The sequence below is a fragment of the Tyto alba genome, unplaced genomic scaffold (assembly GCF_018691265.1).
Source record: "Tyto alba isolate M040663 unplaced genomic scaffold, T.alba_DEE_v4.0 Super-Scaffold_3, whole genome shotgun sequence".
Lineage (NCBI taxonomy): Eukaryota > Metazoa > Chordata > Aves > Strigiformes > Tytonidae > Tyto > Tyto alba.
In genome coordinates, this window is record NW_024881304.1 from 5,640,751 (window position 1) to 5,666,389 (window position 25,639).

At 34.9% G+C, this 25,639-nt stretch overlaps 1 protein-coding gene across 16 annotated transcripts in view; it reads right to left on the reverse strand.

Moving 5' to 3' along the window:
- Window positions 1-25,639, reverse strand: part of ERC2 (ELKS/RAB6-interacting/CAST family member 2) — a 559,477-nt gene that overhangs the window by 494,129 nt on the left and 39,709 nt on the right. For all 16 annotated transcript variants that reach the window (XR_004405890.2, XR_004405889.2, XR_004405898.2 and 13 more), the window contains exon 2: window positions 18,387-19,189. Coding sequence is in view for 2 of the 16 variants with exons in the window: in XM_032984316.2 (XP_032840207.1) it covers window positions 18,387-19,043 (657 nt within the window). In the remaining 14 variants the exon portion in view is untranslated. The remainder of the gene's footprint in view (window positions 1-18,386; window positions 19,190-25,639) is intronic.

Below are 25,639 nucleotides of genomic sequence, written 5' to 3' on the forward strand. Positions count from 1 at the left end.
TACTCATTATTTGGGAGAACAGGTACACTTTTTATGTTGCTGGTAAAGACACAATTCCATTAAGATATTAGGAAAAAAAATCCAATTATTTTATTGGGTTATTCATTAATAAAGCTGTTGAAGGAAAACTGGAGATACCTAAAAGACAGTGGGAGATATCTGTCATTAAAGGAAATACAGTAAAGCTTTGCCACTGTGCAACCAAAAATGTAAATTTCATAGGACCAGAAAGAGCATAATAAAAGGAACTACACCTAATCTATTGCAGAGCTATTCTGATGTGAATAGGAAGGGAATTGCTGGTCCCTTAACAGCTACTGATTATGGATTCCACATACAAGAATAAAGAAAAAAAAAAAATACAAAGTGTTGGTGCCTAAAAAATAGACCTATGAATTATTATGCTAACCTAAATTGCTTTGTAAATTCTGGGTTCTATCACATAGCCTACAAATGACCTATATTTTTATTTTGCAGATAATACTTCATTTAAAATAGGAGAGATGGACAAGACTCTCTAAGTTGTTTAAAAACAATTATGAAGTAAGCTCAGAGGTTCTTTTTAATATTAAAAGTATATTTTATTTTTGATTCATGTAAAAATCAGGTACAAGGTGTAAGTCAGAACAAAGTCAGCAGAACTTGAATGTGGCCCAGGCTCTAACATTTACCAAGATGTGACCACAGATTGAATATTAATAGTTGGCAAGGAATTTAGAGTACACTGCATCTGTGCTATTGAACATTTGGAAGCTTAAGTAACTAAAAGCATAAATAGACTCTGTTTTTTAACACTAAATGCTAAACTAAAATAGTGGACTATAAACTGTCTCCTAAAAGCAAAGAATCAAAGAGAATTAATTATTTCTCAAAATGCATGCCTTTTGATATAACTCAACATAGCCCCATAGCTAAAGGCATATAGGGACAGCATGGAACTGCTTGTTTGAAAAGCAGCCTAAACAGTAATATGTCTTTTAAGAGCATTAAATACTTTTTTCATAGCTTCTTTAGCTATTTATGAAAAGGTAGGTCTGATAATGATCAAAGTCATTAAAAATCAAATTAGTGATGAATATTGCTTTTTCCAGTTGTTAATTACTTTACCAGATATGCATTATGCACTCTAAAATGCAAATTTTCTTAGTGGTTCTGTTAATAGATAGACATTTTAATAGATATCATTCTGTTGCATTAAATTTTTGCAAGGTAGTTTATACCACAATTTCCCTTTCAGGTCTTGGTTTCTCATCCTCAGTTAAGAGAAACTTATTGGCCCAAAGTTCTGAAGGGAGAACTATCTACTCACTCAACATTAAGATTTTTAATAAAATTAAAAGTTAACTAAAATCTAAATCAGCTTTTGAAGCTGCAGGAAAATTAACCTATTCTCCCTTTCTGTGCACCATGCACGTAAGGGACAGGACAGTCCACAACTCAGAGAAAATCCACAACTGTTCCAAGACAACCTGGTTAATTAGATTTAAACAATAACTCAGAAAAGTAGCAGACACAGCTTATCAAGCACAGTATACATCAATATGTCCATAGTCTAGCCAGAAGACTAAAAGAAGGTCGAACGACATCTCTAATCCTGTGATTCTGATTAGTGTAATTCCTCAACAGAATCTTCTCCCCTGTGTGCATCCTACTCTCTGTGAGAGAAATGGTTGGGCTGTTTATCTTATTTCCAGTTTTCCCTTACCAGATGGCATCAGTGGCCACCACCTTTCCTTAATTTTATTACAAGTTCAGAATTGGATTTAAAGATTATTTAAAAAAATAAATAAAATTTATTGTGTTCGCTGCCAAGTGTACAGAGTTCAGAACTGGAACTGACAGACACTGTAGAAGGGGGGCCTGAAAGCGCATCTTTTCAGAGTTTCTGTTTGAAGGCACTGAATTACTCTACAGAATTATTACAGATCATCAGCTACAACTGAAAAAAAGGGAAATTAAATTAACAGTAAGGAATCAGATACACCAAGGAAAGTAGTTTTTGTATTCCTTTAGGTACAATCACTGTTCTTGTGTTCTACTGATATGAAACCTCCTTGTTTATATTTTGGTAATCAATGACTATAAACAGTTAAATTTTGAACTTTTAAATACAGGGTAATAGTAGTAAAAGATTAATGGGAATATTTATTTAGTAAAATTTCTAGTAGTCTTAAAGGTCAGATTTGGGTTCAGTTTTCCTGATATTTAATCATGAAATCCCTTACTGTACAGCAAGAATCCATGCAACTAAACCAGTACGAATCAGTCTGAGCTGATGTGGTATTTCACATTAGAAAAATCAAAGCCTCAGTCAGTAAAGTATAAAAATAATTTTCTGTGATTGATGAAGGCAAATTAAGTGATTTGACGGCAGAAATCCATATTCAAAAGCAATGCAGAAATTAAATTCATATGCTTAGAAGCTATGAAACCTTGGACAATAGAGCTTCTGAACTTCAGGATTTACACTAGATTAAACAGGCTAAAACAAAAAAAGAGCATGTATCCAGTGAGCATTACCAGCTGCCCATACATAACGGAGCATGAACTTCTTCAGCTTCTGTACAAGGTTTTTTGTTTCTGGAATTAAACCACCACAATTCTCAGAAATATAGACATCTTCTAAAACATTTGCTTTTCAAATACTTACTACAGCACAACTAAATTATTTTGAAGATTTCTGTACAGTGAATTGAAACACTCCACTTTAAATAGGAAACATTACTAAGACCTTTTAGTTTGTTGCATCATTTGGGTTTTGCCTAGCTTAAAGGAAAATGTAAACTAAAATAGAATAGCCCTACAGAAAACTGTAAGGCTGCTCAGAATCTCTTAACTTGGATACTATTCAATTCAAAGAGTAGACTGCTGAAGCAAAATAAACCATAAGAAAAATAGCAGAAAATGGAAAGATAATAAAAGAAAAAACTACATTAAGTCAATAACATGTAGGCAGATCGGGAGAATTGCTTCATATACAAGAATTATCAATTTGAAATGCAAAGTTCAACAATGTAGTTGTATTTTAAATTCTGCCTATGTACAAGTACAGCAAATGTGAAGGTGTATACTTGTCCTTTATAGCATTCATCACAAATTGCTCTATTTTCCTTAAGATTCTGATCTGGCAGTTTGGTAAATGGGATTATGAATTGCAGAAGCGTGTACAGTTACCTACCTTTGCACACTATTAAAAGTGATACTAGAATTGTTGAGCATTACTATGTAATGTGGCAGTCACTGCTGGGTTCTCCTGAATTCCCACCATTTTTCTTCTTTCATTTGTTTTACATGAGTTCATATAAGTAAATTTTTCACTACAATTTCTTGAAATGCAAAAGAAATTAATAGCTTATTTGAAACCAAGTTTCATCCAAATTTGATATTACATGAAATCCTCTCCTTTCTGAAACAACCTGCAGTTGTAATCTACCCAGTGTTTCACATACAGAGTAGCAGTTATGATACACATTGGCCTAAAATCAATCAACTTCTAGCTAAAATTTTCTGTTAAATTAAAAGAAAGTGGCTTTATAAAACAATCTAGTAGTTAAATTAACCACCCTGAATTATGAAGTTCTCTTTAATGGTATGGTCTGCACTGCTTTTGGCTATCAAACAGTTGCAAATGTATTGCTCTGAAGATCACTGCTTGCCTCTGCACGTGATGAGAATACCCACCTTTCCTATTCTCCTATAATAACCTTAGGAAATGCAAAATTCATGTGCAAACACAGAACAATTTCTTAATCTCAAAAGGAAACTACTTCTTTACTAATCTTGTTTGGGTTTTCCTGCTTCACATATAAAGCCTAAAGTTTCATAATTTCAGAATAATTTTAAAATAGAAATGTTCATCTTCTGCATACTGTTCAGAGCCTTAGTTAAACAATTACACTTCTTAGTATTCAAAACAAAAGAAAGGAACATCTCAAGCCATGGTTAGCTTATATATCAGTTACTGTCTCTTGGACTGTTGGGGGCATAGGGGGTTGGGTGTCTCTTTTTCATTGGCTTTAATTGATATTGGTTTAGCTTTTCCAGAATTTCCATCAAAATCTTCCTTCCCCATCTATAGATTATAAACCTGCAGATTTTAAGTTTCTTCTGCCAAAAAAGTGAAGGCTGATTTCAGTATTTAAATAATCTGTGCATACCTGAAAGTTCATGCTAGAAACAGCAAGTTAAATAAATTGAGCAGATATGGTCTTTCTTTTATTAGAGAAGTTAAATTCACTCTGACTCTAAAGGATCACTTGCTCCAGATTATCAGGAAAGAGATCTTCCTCTTTCCTGAACTGTAAAGAAGGCAGTGTAAACCCATTTTGATTAGACAATAGATTGCCAATGGGGAAAAAGGACCACTTCTAAATCGGAACAATAGTTTATCAGTTGTTATACTCATTATTTCTAAGCCATTATATTTACAAAGTTCTCCATTATGTTCACGTCCATGTTCCCAAACAATTGCTTGTTTTAATGAAACTGATCCTGCAGTACAGCACTCCACGTACTTAGTCATGCAGCAGTTACGTGGGAAAACGGAAGGACAAACGTCTGGGGAAATGGAAACCCCCCCCTTTTCACATCTCTTCACACCTAAGCTTTTTATCCTCTCAGATGCAACTGATGCCTGGTACACATGGAAACATTGCTTTTAATCACCACACTATTCAAAGCACCAATGAAGATGAAACACAGTTATTATTTTGGTATTGAAATGCTTGAGTTTGTCAATCTGAGAAAAGTAGGTGAGTAGCCACATTCTAGAATGCAGAATTACTACCTCAAGAGACTGCAGACTTTAAATTTAGGTGTCAAAGAAAATGCATAGTCACAGATGAACATCACAACAGAAAAGGGCAGGAAAATACTGTGTAAGATGTGTGAATGGTATAAATAAGGAGTTTATATAAATTTACTCACTTGATCACACTAAATCTTCTCAGTAGCCTTTTGCAAACTGAATTAAAAACAAGGAACAGCAACAAACCCCATTATGTGTTTTCCAGAATTTTCTACCATCTGGTAAAAATGAATTAAACAATAAAATGAGAGGAAGAAGATACATACTTCATAACAAAATATATTTTCTAGGGTTTGGGGTTTTTTTGCATTAAAAACAGTTTCTGTACACTTTTGAATTCTTCATCTGTTAAGATATTTATTAAAAAGACGATTACTTAGCTGTAGGAAAAAAAAATATGAGGAAAATAAACCTTCAAATCAGAAAGAATATAATTTGTTGTAGACACTATTAAACTGGGATTAAAAGGAAAAAAAAAATAAAAACCACCCAAATATTCCCATGGTAATAGAGAAAGACTGATCTTAATCAAGTCACTGAAGAAAACCCAACTCTTCAGATTATATCAAGATAGAATAAAAAAGTATTTATGGACATTTGAAACTAAATTGTTCAGCGCAAACACCAAAGATGACAGAGCTAAAATGCACTATTGACCTGCCAAAGAAAATGTAATTCAGTGGCAAATTGTGTTGCACACTGCAGTCACAAGAATATCTGTATTCATCATCTTCTCATGATGCAATTATGCAACTACAAAAAACCTAAAAAATATTATTCTGTGTAACCATTGAGGTGTGTCTGAAACAAAGACTGCAGGATAGTACAGACATTCAAGCTTTCTTTCCAGAAATTTCTTAAGTGCCAAAAGCAGTCAAGCCTCAGTAGCAGAGAAGCTCAGCAGCAGAATCTGAGCTGCTGCCAGAATTTGAGTTTCCACCTTCATGTCCTACTCTTGGCCACTCAACCCTCCACCTGCTTTACACCAGTACATGGCTAGATGTGAGCAGTCAGGGAAGTGATCCAGCTGAAAATTAACCCAGGGGAAAAGCCTAAGTATTTTATCTCTAATGTAGCACATTATGCTGATATACAAATCCTAATGACAACTACTGGGAAAACTATCAGGAGAAGAATGTGTGAGATTGCTGGTTGGCACAAAAATAAAGTGACTGCAAGTGCTCTGTGATCCCTCCCACTAAGATCCAAAGTTCCACAGTAAAAGAATGAGATGGCAACAGTCAGAAGACATTAAACTGCACGCATTTGTCAATCATACCCATCATGTCATCCATACTTATTGGATGTTCAAAAAGTAAAAGCATGCCCTGAAAGCTATTGAGAGTAAACCTTCATCAGAATGTAAAGAGAGAAATTCTACACATGATGGGACTTCTTTCAAAAGGGCACATATACAATACTGAGTTTCACAAATTTTCAATTATCTAGCACCCACAGGAGGACTGAAAAAGTAACCCTGAAATAAACAATGCCAGCTGGACAAGAATACCATTCTCTAAAACTGGCAGATACATGCAACGAATGCAGAGAAAGAAGACTGTGGGGTGGTAGCGGGGAGAAAGGCAGGGGGGAAAGCACACATACGGAGAATAATAATAATTAGAAGTTGGGACCAGTTTGGTGTAAGGCAAAGATGATGCCTTATTTTTCAAACTACTTCTCTACTGTTTGTTGTTTTTTGTAAACTGAGATGTGTTAAAATATCTGAAATAACAACACAACAATGTGTAACATAAATTACTTAATAAATATGGGACCAAATTTTCTATGTATTTTAACCCGAGTTATTCCAAAAGCTTAGTTGAAGGATATCAAATAAAGTAAATTGTACCCCACATATTTGAAAACAAATTAACTCAACTGAACACATCTGCAAAACTAACACCTAGAAAGATTTTGGAACCATAGGTTTTAAAACACAGTTTCCAACTGGATCGAGTTACTAATTTCTTCTGAGACCACTGTGACATGAAAAAAGAGACTTTCTAGTTCAAACAAGTATGGAAAAATGTATTCCTAAAGATAATTCTGTTTTCTTGTAAATTTGCAAAAATCTTCCTTCTGATATTCCATTCTATGCTTAACCATTGATGGCACCACTTCTCTACACAGTGAAGCACTGTTTTATACAAGATTTGAGTTCTGAAAAGGATAATCGCCTACATATTTAACATAGACTTTTTATTACTGGTGGCTTCAATTAATTATTTATGGTTATACCTATAAATGTAAGAAAATAAACTCTTCTATAAAATATTATTTAGAAATAATTTTTATTGAACTTTGCCAGACTGGCACTGCTTGTTCCTTCTGCAGTCCTGAAGTCAGGATAATACAGTGTATTCAGGAGGAAAAGCCCATCCTGAGTATTCTTGTCTAATTGCTCAAATTCTCATTCTGACAGCTCTCCCTCTTCAGGGGATGAACTGCCTGAACAGGATGAAGAATGCCTGGTTTTGCTTTCTTAAGCATCTTTAGTGCTTTCTACTCTACAGTTCCCTCCTCACTTCCTTAACTCCACTAAAGACAAAAAAAAAAAAAAAAAAAAAAAAAAAAAAATCTTTCTCTAGTGTAAGGCAAGTACTAAATTATTCATACACAGTTATGCAATTACGCAGCTCGTTCATTTCCACATATCAACCAAATTAAGAATATGAGTTATAAGTACAACAATAAACATACTAAAACAATAATAATATGAAATGAAAATAAACAAATTTTATCCACGAGAGGGTGATGGCCTTTTAAGCAGCTGTTGTTAACCAATGATTAAAAATTATTCCAAATCTCTCTTAAATATCAGAAACTTCCTAGTAAACCTTATACAAGCATACAACACAATGTCCTTCTGAACACAAATTTGTAGAAAGAACTTCAGATTTCCAGAACACGGTAATATCATTCCAGTGGTATATTGTAATTTTCATGGCAGTATTAACCATCGCCAGAAATATAAAAGGGTTGTGGGTTCATTTTGGTTTTTACAATATATATCAAAACAAAGAAGATAGAGTGTGTAGCTAAATGTATTTGTGTTAACATCATACTCAGTACAAACCTTTATTTTAAATAAGTTTTATGTAGGTAACATACAGTCTGTATTCCAGAGAGCTGTGCTGACAAGTAGGTACATTTTCACTGGCATGGGAAGAAATACAATTTTTGCTGTAGAATAAAGGGCAATTAGGAATTTTGGTTTCCCTCAAAAGTCAAAAGAGATACAGCTTAGTTTCTATCAATTGGAACAGCAGAAGCTTTTGACACAGGGAAAGAAATTAGTATGGTCATTGAACGCAAAACATTCTGAATAACCCAACATACGTATAAATTTTTATGTATACTTATGCATGTGTATAATTACATACATACATCTATAGACCAGTTGGCTTTTACCACACACTTGTTGATTTCAAACAGTGCTTTTCAAGTTTAGATTGAAACAGTTTATTAATGCTTTGGTATAGCAACATTTAAACAGCAACCCGCTGTTTTACTATCTCCAGCAGAAATACTACACCATGATATTTAGGCATTTCTTCACTGAATTTGTTAAGAACACTATGCTTTGTCAGTAACCATTAACTATCTGGAGTTAGTATCACACAGAGGAACAAGTTCACACTACAGAACTATTCTTTCAGACTTTCTACCTACAAATTGAAAGAACTATAAATCAGTTTACACACAATTTAATACAAAATACATAGGAAGTATTTAATTTTCAAACCATAACTCCCTGCCTCTGTGTGGTTTTTCTTTCAATTCAAACACAGAATCTACAGTAAGAATTGCACTCTGTACAATTAATACTGTAGTCAATTTAATGGAAAACTTGAGTCTGTGCAAAAAGCAGACCTTGTTTCAGGGTTTGGCACTCCTCTGAAACTGCATCCCAACCTGAGCTAGGCTTTTTCTCTAGTTTCTGCTGACATTTGCTTTTCTTCTATAGAAATATGATGTGGTAGAGACCTCACACTCTCATTCAATTATAGATGGACCTAGAATACAAATTACCTTACAAAACCTCAGTGTTCAAGTCTAACACTGAAATATTTACAATTCTTTGCCTCGGGATTTTCCTTTTGGCAAAAACATCATTTATTCATTTCCTTTCAGGGTTCAAAAAGCACTTCACATGAAATCTACTGACTTCTTTTCACATGTATTTTGTTAGCTTTGTATATCATCTTCAAACACCAAGAGTAAGAGCAGTAACTATAATGTGGCAGATGCTTAAGGAAATTCAAAAGGTAAATAAGATTTCCCCATCCCACAGACCAAATATTCTAAAATTACTAAATTCAAAAGTGTTATTTGCTCCGGCTACAGGCAATCCAATTTGAACCAAAGTTATCCTCTATAAAATATACTGAGGGCTCCTGAATGCTAGTTTCTTTACTAACTCAACTGACAGATATTTTAGAAATAAATTCAAGTAGCAAATAGTATCTTGCAACTGACAGCTTTTACAACTGACCCTCTGTCACCAGGGAAATACACAGTTCTATAGTCAGGAATCCTAGACACCTCAAACAGCGCAAACAACAGGTAAATCAGAATGTGATCCTGCATGACATTAGCAAACCATAACTCCCAGACATGCAAAAAATCAGAAGAAAATTGAATCAGTGACCAAGAGGTTAAGTCACCATTATAACATTCCCCCCAACCCTGACACAATCTGAAATGCATCTTAGGAACACAGAAACATAACAGAAAAGAGAAAGGTTGGGAAGTGTCATCAAGTTAATCTTTATATGCATATATAAAACCAATAAAAATAATGCTTTCCAGCACAGCCAAAAGGGTTGTGTTTTTCAGAAATAGCATAGAGGATGGAGTTCCCTATTGCAGGCTAATAGAATATGGCATTATAGACTGCCCGGTAGATAAATTGGAGACAACTCTGAAAATTCAAGATGAAAAGACAAAACGGAGGAAAAATGTCTGAAATAATAAAGACTAAAAGTGTATAATGAGAAAGGAATTACTCTTTTTTTTCTTTTTAATACTTCCTCCCCTTTCTCTCCCTCACTTCAGATAACAGAAAATTCTGAAGAGTCATTTTCGGCACTTTTTTCAATTAATCGTAAGGCCTCAAGGTTTAAAGGCTGGAACGAAAGCAGTTTACAGAAGCTAACAGAGAAATAAAAATATTTTTAGAAAAATTACCCCATAAACTGCAGGCTCAATCACAATCAGTGGAAAATAAATTCACCAAGGATAATGTTTGATGTGTTACCTATGATATCTGTGAGAAACTGTTTTATTCATGAGAATAAATGTTTGGTTAACTTCAAGAGACTATTTATACTTTGTAAGCCTTGCTTTCAAAATAATCTCCTGCATTATCAAATAGCTTACTATTTATGTGATGTGTCTGATATCTCCCAATTCTATCAAAACTCAAAATTGTTTATATACAAATACAATTGCCTCTCTCCTCACTTCCTTTATGTCATTCTGACAGCAGAGAGTACCGTACTAGAATGCCTGCTCTAGACTGATCCCTAATTTAAGGCAGGAAGTGACAAAAAGCAGCAGCTGCCATGCCTCAGGTATGGTTTACCATTGTGTACTGAAGGAATACCTTCAAGCAGTGCTTCAAGCCTAAAGCAAGGATATCTTAAAGGTAGTTTTATCCCAATCTATTTCCTGCTGGATCTACATTTTTTTGAAGTGGTCATCTCTGAGACCCTGTCAGAATCCTGGCTTCTATACAAAGGGTTTTACCCACACAGGAATACAACCATCACTGTTGAACAGCAGAACCGTACTTCAAAGCATATCAGAATAGGTAACATAGAATGCCATATCCATCTGATGTTGCAAGTGAAAATTAACAAACAGAATGAAATTACTAAAATTCAGCTAAATTACCAACTAATAAACCCGTAGCCTTTCAGAAAACTCCTCATGCAATACTTCAGTTTTAAGTTTTATGAAGCAGTTGATCACCACCATTACAGGACAAAAAAAAAAAAGCCACAATAGAAGCAGCAGCACTTTTTAATATCTCAGGGATGTACCATCAAATGTTAGCCAAGGATATGAATGTGTTCAAAGCTGATGAGATCACAATTCTGAGTCATACAGCACTACACAGTTCCAAAACCCTTTTATTGGAATACTGTTTCTGATATAGAGTCAATCCATCTTTACTTAAAACATGACTGTTCTTGTTTATGCTTCTTTACAAAGAATGCTGACACTCATTCTAAGACTTTAAGACAACCGAAATAACTGGCACTGGCATAATTGAGAATGACCTACATCCTGCATTTAAAAAAAAAGGTCACCAAAACAAAACCTGAGCCAACTGACTAAAGTAGGTATTTTGATCATATTCTTTGAAGTTTAAACCACTTTTTCAACTACTTTTAATTTCTAACATGATGAATAAAGTACCTTTTGTTTGAAATATATTAATAGTTCTCCTTCTGCTGACAGAATTATACACAGCGCATCCTAGAGATTAGAATTCACGTTCCTTATCTTTTTCAAATACTGGAGGGGAACAGAACGTGGAATCAATGTTTACTTTCCTCAGATGTCTTTATATCTTCAAAATGCACAAAAGAGTATCACTTATTATTACTATCCTTTCCAAATAACCATTAACACGTGATATAATTTTCATAAAGCTTTAATTATTAGTTTCTACTACATCATGTATATATGTGTATTCTTATTAAACCAAAATACCACAAAAAAACTTCATTCATGACTAAACAAGTACCTGGGCTCATACAGGAACACATTCCCCTTATTCTTATTCTAGCTCAGTACTTACTAAGCTTTTTCAGATTTAAAAATCCCATGGTAAAAAACAAACAAACAAACAAACAAAAAAAACCAAACAAGTGTTAAAAAGCAACTACATTCCTCTTCACCATTCACCCTTAAACACTTCGGGGTTATTGCTTCTTCAAAATTTCCTTGAATATCTACAGTATTATGACCACCTCCGTATTTCTTTCCGTTCCCCACCACAGAGCTAGTAGGTTTTCCTCCTCAGTAACAGAAGCACAAAAGCCACCACACACCCTTTTGGCATGGCTGATTCACTGTCTTTCATATCACCTATATACCATCATTCCTCAGCAGAAGAGTACTGCTATTTTAGCCTCTGCCCATTTGACAGAAACGTTTTTATTTTCAAATTAGGAAAAAAAAAAAAAAAACACACCACAAACTGATGTACTTCTGTTTCATTACACTTTCATCTTCAGAAAATGAAGGTTTGCTCTATAATGAATGCTTAATCTATTCCACACATGTAAATGCTTAGGCACTGTCTCATTTTAAAAAAAGTAAAAAATAAATACTTTGCACTTACCTAAATTGCCATCAATGTACATGAACTTAAATAAAGAAAACAGTGAAAATATCCAAAATAAAGTTAAAATCAACAGCTATGCATGAAGCTCTTAAGACAGGAGCATTAAAAAAAACAACAACAACAACAACAACAAAAACAACCAACCAAACAAACAAAAAAACACAAAGAAAGCAGGAAACAACAGTACAGTGAAAAACAGAAAATAGGGTGAATGATTGTGCTGAACCTAATGGCTTTAAAATACATTAAAAGCTTTCACTGGTCATAAATACTGTATTACAAATGTGAGTGGAAAATATTTAAGCTGATAACTTTTTATTAAAAAAAAAGATAATTATTTTTAAAAAATCACTTATTTTTCTTTGTTATTCCTATTAAATTAGTTTATTAATGTGATAACATACCTCAGAAATCATTGTAAATCATGAACAGAACATTTCAATTTCTCAGGTTACTAGTTTTAACTTTTGTGTGTCACCTTGTACTTCCTACTTATTCACAATAAGCTTCAAAATTTGTGGTGTTGCACACATTTACATAGAGACAATGAAACAGGTTGAGAAGTATTTATACCTCCAAAAAATCCTCTGACTACCTCTAGGATTTAGGAACAATGGGGGGGGCACCTTTCCAACCAGTAATCAAGTGTATATTTGATGCATGTTAAGGAAGAAAATATCTAGAACTCAAAGTGAAGACCCAATTTCTGGCAACTCTCTGCATATACCACTAGAATGAAACCTGCAGAATTTCAATGGGAATGAACAAAATGTCTCAAAAAAAGATTAAGCATAGTCTCAGAAAAGGACAGAGTAAGGAGATAACAGATCTTCACCTTCCTTTGACTTGCATTTAGAGAATGTCAGCAAGGTCTAAGCAATGGACTGTCCAGTTTGGAAGCAGGCAGAGTTGATCCCAGACATAGAAACCATTGAGTAAAGTTAAGAAGTGGTGAGCTTCTTTAAATATATATTTAATAATCATCATCATCATCTTACCATAAATATAAATTACATTTTTCACCTAGATATAATTTTACAAGTATATAAATAATGTAGATAATATTTAATATTTTTTTAACTCTGCCTAGTTCCCAGATAAGCTATCAAAGTTACAGCAAATTAAATTCTAGCACTTGCTTCCTGACTTTTGTTTTACAAGGAAAGTTCATACTTCGTATGATATGCAATGCATCAGAAAGCAAAATATGTATATGCCATGTTTGGTTTGGGGCTTTTAGTTTTTTTTTTAGAATGTATACATTAGCCTGATCAAAGTTTTACTAGGAATACAATTCCAGTAATACAAAGAAGGGAAACATAATTTCAGAATATTTCTTACTGTATGCTCTTTCACTGCTCTTGGATACTTGTCATGAATCAAAGAAAAATTTAAGAGCATGTGAAATAACATTGAGTAGCTACTCAAAGTTCTGAATGAATGAATATGCGTACCCTTATCTGCTGATTATTTTATCAGCTTTATTCTGTTAATTGCAGCATCTATGAGTTATTCATATTGCTACATGTATATAAAAAGTATTTCAAAGAACAATTTTGTAAATCAAAACTATGAGCCTCTCAGAAGAGCTGTTCACTATCCTTTCTATCCTTTCTCTTCATCTCAATCAGTAGCAAACTCCTGCAGTATCAGGACAGGAACTAAACTTCAAAAGAAGATCAACATTTATAATATGTTTTCAAAGAACACATTAAGCAAATTAAAATTACCTGGTTTTCTGTAAGAAAAAAAAAGGATTAAGCTCACCATTTATTTCCAACAACATGTGACCATATCACGAATGAAGAAGAGCCACTGTTCATTGCATGCAGTGGTTCATTTGGTATTGTCCTGGTTCGGGCTGGAATAGAGTTCCTGTTCATTTTAGTAGCTGGAGGAGTGCTGCAGCACAGAGACCCCAGGGGCTCCCCAGGTCCTAGTGCCCACACCTGTGTGCGGGGGCAGGGGGAGCACAGCTGGAGGGCTGAGCCGGGATTGGCTGACATTCCATGTCATGTGACATTATGCTCACTATATAAAGGCAGGAGAGGGCTGGGAGAGGCTGCAACTTGTGGGAGTGGTGCAGTGGTGTCTTTGTGTTTGGGATTGCTGGCTGGGAGCAGGCAAGTGTTGGTCAGCGGGTGGTGACCAGCTGTATGGTACATTACCTGTTGATATTGCTGCCACTGTATTATTCTGTTACTATTATTAAACTGATTTTATCTCAACCTGCGAGTTTCACTTTGCCCCTCCGATTCCCTCCCCATTCCCAAGTGGGTGAAGGGTGGGTGAGCGACTGTGTGGCATTTAGCTGCTGAGTAGGCTCAAACCACAACAGGTATTAATTATGTAGTATCAAATAATGACATTTATAAGTAGCGGAAAGGGGCATTGTTTTGTGCAAATGAGTTTACAGCTTATTATTAAAATGTCACAGTAAATCTAATTCTGTTATTGCAATGTCATAAAAGCAGCATGTCAACTGATAAACATTAATAGGTTGTCTTAGAACCAGCTAATCCAAATGGATAAACTAGTTCTCCCTCTTTTTTTTTTGGCAGACAGGCAACAATCCTGGGAATTAATACTGCTGAATAATTTCCTGTATCCTTCCAGTTCTTTCCACCTCAGCTTTCTCCTCTCCATTCAAAATTTCTACATTAATTCTATATAATACATTCAAGCAAGATTGGAGAGAAAACTATCTACCTGGAAAAAAAAAATGCACAATTTCTGACTGAGACATTGCAAATGGATGACTCTAAAATGAAGTTAAAAACATTTAGAGTACTTTCTGCCCCTATGTATATCATCAATCCACATATAGAATAGTATTAATTGTGCTGTAAAAAAATATGTCACAAAGAATATGAAAAATAGAGACAAGACACCTAACTTTGGGTTGTAATATCAAAGAACAAGTGCTCAAAGCATACATTTTCAAAAGTAAAATAATCTTCAAAAGAAAATCAGGAATGTCCAAGCAACTGCCCATAAACTTCTTCATGGGTCTCTGCTTCCAAAAGGTTTAATTTTTATCAATTTTCTGCTGAAACACATGATACTTTTTCAGACTATTCCTTCAATTTGCCAAATTTGTTTTCATTTATAATGCTTTTTTCTGGCATGTTTTTAACCCTTCCCAGCTTGACATTATCTGGGTGCACAATATGTATCCATCATTCAGAACACCAGTGAAAGCCTCAAATGACAGATCCTACAAGACATCTTTCCCATTTCACCATGTCATTGATAATTATACTTCAATGCAGTCTTCCAACCCAATAGGCACCCATATAATAGCAATTTCAGCTTATATGCTTCCCACTAACTTGATAATGAAAATCTGAGACAGCGTAAAAAGCTTTCCTAATGTCAATGTTACTACTATTTCTCCCTTATGCATAAAGCCTGTTTTCCTGTCATCTAAGAAAATCAGACTTGTTTGATGTTATTATTGACAAATCCATAATGAGTGCTAGTCCTTTTTATATATTTTTCCCCTTGTATTCCTTATATTTTAGAAATAGGCAATGATTTTTTTTAATACAATTAATAAATTTTACAAATTTTATTTGATTGTTCTTACAATACTTTCCCAGAAAAATATCAAACTTAATTCATTCATTTATTTTCTTTTGTTGTTGTTTTGGTTTTTGGCAGGCAGCTGCGTTTGCCCTTCTCCAGTCTCCTGGGAGTTCCCAAAGTTGGCTATAAGACAAAGGGCCCCATTTGAGGGTCAAGTTCATCATGCACAGACAATCTGAAAACAGTTATTAGTGTTTCAAGTAAGAAACATCTCAGTTTAAGAAAGGGAAATTCATAAGTCAGTAACCCTCAGACACAAGGAGAGATCTATCACTTTCTAGTATAGATGGTATAGATTGAATCAATTTTTTGTCTTTAAAATTATAGCTTTTTGATAATTGAAATTAGTTGATGGAAAGAATCAATAACCATGTGGATAAGTAAGACTGACAAATGAACTGACACAGCCATCTTGGATTTCCAAAGCCACTCCTTCAGGAAGGCTCCTCTCCAAATGCTTACAACAAAACTAAGGAGCAATTAGATATGAGGGATGGTCCCTTCATACATAAATATTTGATTACATGAAAGGAAATAGCAGAAACATATGGTCAAGTCATAAAACCAACAGAAGGCCCCTGCAGAGTTTTGCTGGAACCTGTGGCTTCACTTTGTGCCGACATATCCCAAGCAACCCAGAGAACAGAGTGAACAGTAAGATGACTAATTTTCCTCATGATATTACGTTACACAGGGCAGTAAAAACAAAAGCCAAATGCAAAGAAGGATTTTATAAGACTAAGCAAATAGGCAAGGACTGGCAGATGAAATCCTAGAAAAAGCAGCCGAAGACTTGTGCAAAAACGAATGAAAAGCAGTGGTTCTTCACATGACATGTTAAGCTGTGGGGTTCACTGTCATAAGAGGTTGTGGGCACTAGAATTTTACATAGGTCTGAAATCAACTGGCGTAATTCAAGTAAAATTCTACTGAGAGTTATTAAGCATGCAGAAACTGTAGCTGGATTATAAAGAGTACTCAGCGGAGATCACTGTATACTAGGTCTATCCTATGAACTTCTGGACATTGTTAGCATTGGAATACTGAGCTACCTAGTCTTTATGTTATTTTATTATAGAGTAAGGATTCGTGTTAAATATATAAATATGGTAAAATATTTTTTTCTTTTTCTTTTGTTAGGTTCACCCTTACAAGAAAATAAGAGCACTTGTTAAAAATAAAAAGATACAATCTTTAATGAGATGAATGAAATAGACTCATAACAGTTACTAATTTAGTTTCCCCTCAAGATGAAGAAATACCTTTTAGAAAAAAACAAACAAACAAACAAACAAACAAAAAACCAAATCTGCTGAAGTGGTTATGGAGTCTCTAAATACCAGATTCAAATGCCAATACAAGATATTAATGTGACATTGCCATAAGAAAGGCTACCAAAACAGAGTGTATTAAAATATTCCTCCTACTGCTAAGGTGACATGAACTATCACAATTAAAATGTGACCAATAAAGCTTTTGAATAGCAGAGCCTCCACCAAACATGTTTTTGATAATATTGGTTCTAGCAGCATCCTAGTGCACCTACTATGAATAAATATCCAGTAACTATTACTGTCATTCTGGATACACAAGTTATACAAGAAAATAATAAATTAATTCACTCTACTGAATTCCAGATCACAACCCAGTCAGTTTCCCACTGAAGTAACTGATGTCAAGCTTTTTAACTCCATAATTAGGTTCATGACATGCCTGAGAAGTAAAAAGTTTGGCAAGAAGCACTGATGTTCACAAACTCAGAGTAAATTAAAAATTTTGGTTGTTGATGCCTGCCAGCAAAGAAGTTTAGATCGGGAATCTGGAAGTGAGAAAAACACAGGATTGTGTTTTTGTCTGGGGAAATTTAACAGATGGTCTAAAAAGGAGCAGCTTTAAAATAAGACCAGCAGCCAAAAAGTGTGTGGAGACAGAAGTACAAGAATGTATTGATCTATTCTGTGTCACTGTTTTGTACAGCTTTGTGAAATAGCATAGAGTCTCAAAGCTTGACCTTATAGCTTTATTCATCCAGATTAAAATACTGTAATATTTTTATAACTTTAGGAAAAGAATGTGATGTTGTAAATAGAAATATTTGAAACACATATTTACAAGGTACTAAGACACAGTTCTCTGAAACCTTGCTGAAAACACAACTTCGACTTCATTCTGTAACTTAGAATTACAGAAGGTTGCAGAGGGGATTCAATATCATTAACTTGAAAAAGCTAAATCCCTGTACAGCTCATGCAAAAAAAAAAAAAAAAAAAATGCTTCTGGATGTTTATTTGTACTTTTGCAGAGATAGCTCATTCACCTCTTTAGAAAAGGTTGCTAAGTATATTTAGATTGTTGCTGCAGAAAAGCACTAGAAAAAGTCTCAAAAATAAGAAAAAGAGTAGTGACAGTCATTTCCTTCAGCTATAATGTGAAAGAATGCTGCACGAAGGAAATTATAACCTGCATTCAAATTCCTATTAATGTGCTTTCCTACTGTTTAGCAGCCAGAAGCAGATAGACCAATACATACAATTCTTGTGTGTCAAACTTGTTCCAGCACAGGATACAGTACCATAAGCAAAACATCAAGCTGTAAATCAACAGAAAGAAACTTGCAGAATTACTTACCTGATTTTCTTCATGGGAAACTCTCATTTGTTCTTTAAGAACTGACATTCTGGCTGCTTCTTCTTTCCTCAAAACTCTTTCTTTCTTTAGCTCAGGACTCCAGAAGGTTTTGATGCTATTCATGGAGGATCCCAGCTTGCTGTCCTTAATGTCTAGTTCTTTTCTGAGAAGATCATTCTCTCTCTGTAGTTCCTTAAGCTGAGCCTGCAGGTCTAACATGGTACTATCTCTAACCTGCCTCAGCATAGAAGGAACCTGATGGTGGTGATGGTGTGAAGATGTGGTCAGACCTCCATGTTGATCAGTATAAGAAAGGACATCTGTGTGTGAAAGTCCAGCTGAAGCAATATTAGGACTGCTCCCCATAGCTGTGACTCGACCACCATACACAGCTCGATTTGTAGCCCTTCCAAGAGTCATTGTGCCCTTTGGGAATGTAGTAGAAGCTACACCTTCATGGTCACTCAGATACATTGGTCCAGATGTTGCATAGGCTGCATTAAGGGACTGGATGTTCTCCATTGATAACGTCTTACCTGTACCTCCTCCTCCCCCACTATTTGTTCGCCTATGGCCCAGGCGAGGAGATCTTGGCAAACGAGGAGACCTGGAGGGACTTCCTTCTAAGTTGCTGATTGTTCTTGCACTTCCATACATTTTTCTTCTACTTTGAGGTACTATTTAGTAAGAAACTTGTAACACTAAAGTTGAATATTAAATTTATAATTCCAGCTAGAAATATTGGCAGTTTCACTGCATTCTTCCAGTAGGCAAAAATCTGTTGTTCCTCCAAAGTCAGAGACCTGAAAAAAGATATTATCAAATTAAGTAAATTTTCATCTGGAAAAATAAGTTTGCAAGTAATCAGCATATTTCAGAAAATAAAGTAACCTGCTTCCTAGAGTAATTACTTTAAAAATAAAATTTACTATATATTTTGTGTTTAGGATGACTAGTTAAAAATGTATTTTCAAACTGATTTCATTCAGAGAAAAAACCTGCTCGTTCCTTTCTTGCTAGAAAATATCTTGACATTTTAACTGAGTTTAACAAGCTTTATGTTGCAATAAACAACACAGGCTCAAAAACTTAGTTGATATGTTAATGGACTTAAATGACTGACATGTGGAAATATATAAAGAAGAAAATAGATGTTGACATTAAGAACTACTCAAACTGAGATATTACATTTTCAAAAGTATAAAAGTAGCAATTCAGCAGTTTTGTACATTCTTTAATAGTAATAGATTAATGAAGACAAAACAAGGAAATAGGCAGGGGTTTTAATTTTTGTTTGGATTTAAAAAGAGGGGTTTGGATAGGAAAAAAGTTGAAGGAAACAGTGCTTCTAATAGTTTGGCTGTAACCAGTAAAAACATGTTTTACTAAGAATTAACAATAAAACGAAGGTAATTGGAGTGAATATTTCCTTCTAAACAATTATAACCTATTACAACACCGTATTGTTTGTTCAGTTAAGTACTAGCTCACCAATACTTGTTAATATGCTTCTCAGGAAAAGGTTGCATGACAATAATCTAGGTTTTCATTTAGAAAAGGAGTGCTTGTGAAATATAATTTTCTTTCTTTTCCTATGGATATCATATTATTACTTTGATAGACCTACCCCTGTAATTTAATTAACCATAGATATGGACCAATGCTCCGTTTTAAAATTCTACAATACTATCATTATACATTTACCAACATTCAAGTAAATTTATTAACTTTACATAACATAAATATAAAATATACAATAGGAATTTAGGATTGTGTAGGTCCACTGATATTTTTTTAAACAAATCTGACGATTTCATTAAATTTGTGGTATTAAACTGGTGGTCATTAACCAGATCTACTGCCACTTATTTCAAAGTTAACTAGAGGAAGATCAGTAGTTGGATTCAGTCAGATCTGTTAATCTTTAACCACACCCTCAAGGCATCCTCATTATCTATAGATACATTATTTCCCAATGTTTTAAAACATCTGTTCTACATTTGCTGTGAAAAAAGTGTTGATGCAAGGGCAGGCAGAAGGATGATTTGATGTAATATTTATTAATAAAGTCTTGTATATTAAAGCCTCACCAACAACATTAGAATAAAACATTATGGATACTAATGATGTCAGCAAACAAGAAGCATGCCAAGTTCTCCACTGACCCCTCATTATCCCACACAATCATATACCACATGGCTTATGTGAATTCTAGTAACAGCTTGATATATGATATATCTTCATCAAGTTTAACAGCCAGCATAATCTAAAACATTTTTGTTTCATTTAATTTAGCAGTATGCATCTGAATTGCCTGAGATGTTTCTACTAGTTCAACCTGTTTCAACTACTATTACACAACAGTGGTCATTCTTGTGAATTTTCACGTCCTTCCCAAGAGGTCACAAGAGTCTTGTGTCAAGAATCACAAGATTCAGAAGTGGAAGGCATAGAACTACACTACATTGAAATGTTGATGACAGTGCTACTGTGGGTGCTGGTCAGAAATGTAAGGGTTTGGTATCTATTCAACATTGACAATTTGGAAACACTGAATACTGTACTGCACCCAGGCTGCTCCATTAAAAGTATTTATTTTCAATGTAAACATTGCCCTTGGCAAAAAGGATCAAACAAGCTAACGTAACATTGTTCCATATAAACTATATTAACAAGACCACTAATTCTGTCATAAAACATTACCACTTTTTGCCATTTACAAACAACTAGGCTATGCATAAAGCAAAGCAAGCATACCTACTTCAATGAGAAAATTTAGTTTTTAACTATGTAGGAAGACAGATACAAAAAACTGGTACAGCTTTTCTGCCATCTCAACTTCAGTGCATTGATCAATAAAAATCATATCTCGTCATGGTGACTGGGGGCAATGCAATTGCTTATCCTAATTTTCAGGTGTCAGCCATCCTCTGGACAAATAATAATGCACTGTGAGAAATTCATCCTTGTATACTTCTGGTTTCCTGAATAGCTCCTTCAAAGAAGATCTCACATGAGAGCAGAGCTGAAGATCGTTTTTCTTCCACTGGTTCATGGCAGATCCCAAGCAAAAGCAACTGTCTTCTAGACTGATACAGTTCTCCCCCCACAAAAAAAAAAAAAAAAAAAAAAAAAAAAAAAAAAAAAAAAAATTTCTGGCCTGGTTAAAAGCTAAGATTGCTAGCATAAACTGTCAATGTCAATTTAAGATAAATACAGTCAAGTATTTTTAGACACAACAGCCCTGATACATGGCTAGGTGATGGTGGTTGGTAGAGATTTGTTGGTCGTCCAGAATGTAGGTATAGGATACCCTTACAACATATCAATATTGTTTTTCCTCTCCCTTACCACAGTCTGATAAGTAATTTATGCTTCTTCTTTTGAATCACTTAACCTACTTAGCTTTTTGTTTATGTCTCTGATATGTATTTTTAGGTACTTGTTTTGCCTTTTAGAGTTTATTAGTTGTGGTCTGTCATTTCTCTAATTGTGTGAAGTTTTGAGAAGTTCTCATCTCAAAAGAGAGAACACTTATCTTGCTTAGCACCCCAGTGCTTACCATTGGGCCCCACTGAAAAAGGGAATCATCACCCCTCATCCAAAGGGAAGTTAACTTCTCCCTGGACTTCTCCTTTAATAATAACGTTCACATACTGGTTTAACATTGTAACTTTCGTATGCCTGTGAAAATTCTCAAAGACGGGAAGAGAGACCAACAACAACCAAAGAAGCATTGTTACCTCCACAACATTTTCAATTATTATTTTTATTTTCATCCTAAAAATACTCTAATCAAGATGGAAACCTCTATGTACAAAGTGCAAGCACACTGACCATATGCTTGGTTTTCTTATTTTCATGGGCTACTAAAGATAGCTCACAGACCAAAAGCTGAAAATCCTGATTTACCAAAATTCTTACAGTTTATCTCTATTTTTACTTGCAATTCATTGCCTTCTACAACCTGAATTATACAGACCGGCTTTCTTGCAAACACCTTGGAAAAAGGTAAGCAGATGAAAGTATGCTTTTTGGAAGGGTATACATCTTAAGGATAAACCTTGAGCCTTCCATTCTGGCCGTGAAAAGTCTCTGACACAGTAGAAGCCATAAACCATTGCTTTATGAAAGAGGGGAGAAAGACACACACATCATTTTCTACTCTTCATTGCTTATACACAGATGCTTCTTAGCTTCAGGAAGATTTACTATGTATCTCAACACATCAGTAATTGGAGACATGAAGATGCAGCATCAGCCTCAGGGCCTCACCGGTTGCCAGACAGATCATTATCTACTGCCTAAGAGAAAAAGAGAGGAGACTCCTTTTCCCATGTTCCTGTAGAACCTGATGACACTGAGCCATTCTAGATGAACTTAGAGTGGGCAGGTGAGATATAGATGATTCTATCTTGAAAAACAAAATTGATCTTGTATTGCTATTTTAATCGGGGGGGGGGGGGGGGGGGAGGCAGAATTATTACTCTAAAGCACTCCTTTTTCCACACAAAATTTCAAGGATGGTTTTGCTGAACTACAGCATAACCTTTATGCACCATATTGCAAGGTGTGGAGAGAAAGATAAATGGAATCAAGAAGAAACATAAGAATCTCATATATTATGGGGAAGATGAGAGAGCTCTATAGACATAAACAGTATATCTACAACTAAAGAGACCAAGCCGCCCCCTTGATAGAGGCCCAGAAGCTGCAGATGATGCAGTAGCAAGCACAGAGGAGCTCCAATATAACTCATGAACTTTATATCCCCCCTAAAAACTTCTCTGAGATAAAAAGCCACCCAGATTCATTCAGTGTGGTCGGGGACAGGCTGCAGACCTACAACATGCATTTTCCCAGAAAAGGTTATTTTGAGTTTTAAAAACCAAAACAGCTTAATAGTACTAGAAAAAACAGATGCTTATCCACTTCTCTAAATATTTTCTTACTTTAAAAAATACTTTTTAATGTACATAATGTATGACTTAAAAGCTAGCCATTGTAATTGTGACTTTAATATTTTGCATTGCAAACAAAACAATATAAAAGGATCCAGAAAATTAAGCATGCGTTCTCAGCAGGGAAGAAGGGGGGAAGGGAGGGAGAGAGACACAATGACACACACAACACCAGACATTTCTCCCCCACTCCTTCATGCTTTCATCAGCCTTGAAATCTCAGCAAATAAGAAATAGGCTATTTCATGCTAAAATACTTCCTGATGACTGTTCTGTGTTAGGCTTACTTTATTTTCCACATTTCTGCCTCACCTCATCACCTGCACTCTGCAGACAATAACATCACGGGTTCACATTATCCACATCACTTAAGTCTCTGACATTGCATTTTATTTGCCTTTTAACTATCTATTTTTACACAGACTTAAAACATAGGATTCTAACATGATGCTAATGGAAGGTCTGTCTCACTCAATTTACTCTTCAAATGCATTACTTCTACATTTAACATAATTATATGGCTTCCTTGAAATACTGTCTTCACAGAACCCTGTAAATTCTGGTTCTCACTGGTTATATATTCTTATGCTGCTCACCACTCCCTCCCTCCTGCCCCCCCCACCCTCCAAAAAAAAAAAATATCATTAAGCTATTTAAACAAATCAGTGTCACCAAGTTCAAAGTAAGTGAGAATTTCCTGTATTTGGTCTGTCAGTCTTTTCATAGAAAGTCCAAAAGAATTGCGTAGAGGCATTGTAGTTTAGCCTCAGAACAGAGAGCGCTATTTTGCCTGTTTCCTGAGCTCTGTAAGTCGTGATGATTCAGAAAAAGTGGAAACTAAATCTTGCCAGACAAAAGCCTATGGTGTCTGAGTAAGTTTTAATGAAATGATTAAATTCCTCCTTCATTCAGTTCAGAAGTCTCACAGTATGTTGTTATAATCCATGTGTCTCCTGTAAAACGTTCCGGCCTAAGCAGCCCAGCAGTCTCAGCTCAGATATTTCAAACCATTCAAAACAGGTAACAGTTTGAACTTTGCTACAAATTCTGCATATAGCCACAGTGCATACAGAGTTCTCTCCAGTTTCACATGAGAGGTTTCACTAACAAGCAGGTGCTAGACAGCATGCAGCGTGGCTAATTCCACAGCAGATTTAACAACTTTATTGAAAAAAAAAAAAAAAAATCAAATCACAGTATGCTGGAAAACACTAAGAAATGTAGAAAAAATTCAGTGGCTCTGCTCAGGAAGTGTACTGACCACTAAATCTAAAGTATCATAACAGTACAGAAATCATTCTTCATATTACTGACAGCAGTCAAACATTTTTAGTGAAGGGTAAAGTCTTGATTTCTTCCTTCTTCTGTTTTGAGGGGGTTTGGTGTTTTGCTTTGGGTTTTGGGGGGTTATTTTTTTTGCTCAGACTAGGGAACTAGTTTCATAAGGGTCATCGTTACTGTTTCTTTATGATCAACTGATAATCAATATTTGAACATGGAGCTACTTTGTGTCAATATAGTTCAGATGCTGACCATTTACACCATCTTCATAGGCAGGACATAGTGGGGCCAGAACAGCCACTAAAATACAGATGCAAGGTGGGGCGGGAAGAATCCTGACAATTATGCTAGAAAGCTCAGGGCCAATTTAGAGTTTCTGTGTCTCCTCCTCTGGCCATAATCATCTAGTCAGCAGTAAGTTTGGATATTAGCCAAATACTTAATCGCTTTGCACAACTACTTGCCAATATTAACATTCAGCCAAGAGCTCAAACATTTTTAATACTACCAAAATCTTTAAGGGAACCCCCTCCTTACAGCTATCTTCCTCAAATAATATATAGTGACAACTAAGTGCAGAAATTATCAATCTGATTTTTAAAGTACTCAGTGGCTTCCAAACTAACACTGTTGAATACTATACAGCTCCCCAGATAAAAGCCAAAAACAACAAAATAGAAGAAGTAAGAAATGATGTAGAAGATAACGCTCCTATACTCTCCACCAGGACTCAACTCTATATTTTGATACACCACAAAAGGATGAAAATTCACAGGAAAAGTTCTGTTCCCTAAACACATGTCCTGGCGAACAATAAGGATTTTATTAAAAAAGGAATTACTTAAATACTCTCTTATCACAACAAAAACTATCTCTGTACACAGAAGTCCAGGCACGAATGTGTATTTAAAGTAGTGAATAAGAGACAGAAATATTTCTGGCAGATTCTTTTGTTTTACCTAGGTTTTTGACTGTTTTAACAGTGACTCAACATGTCCTCACAAAAGAAGG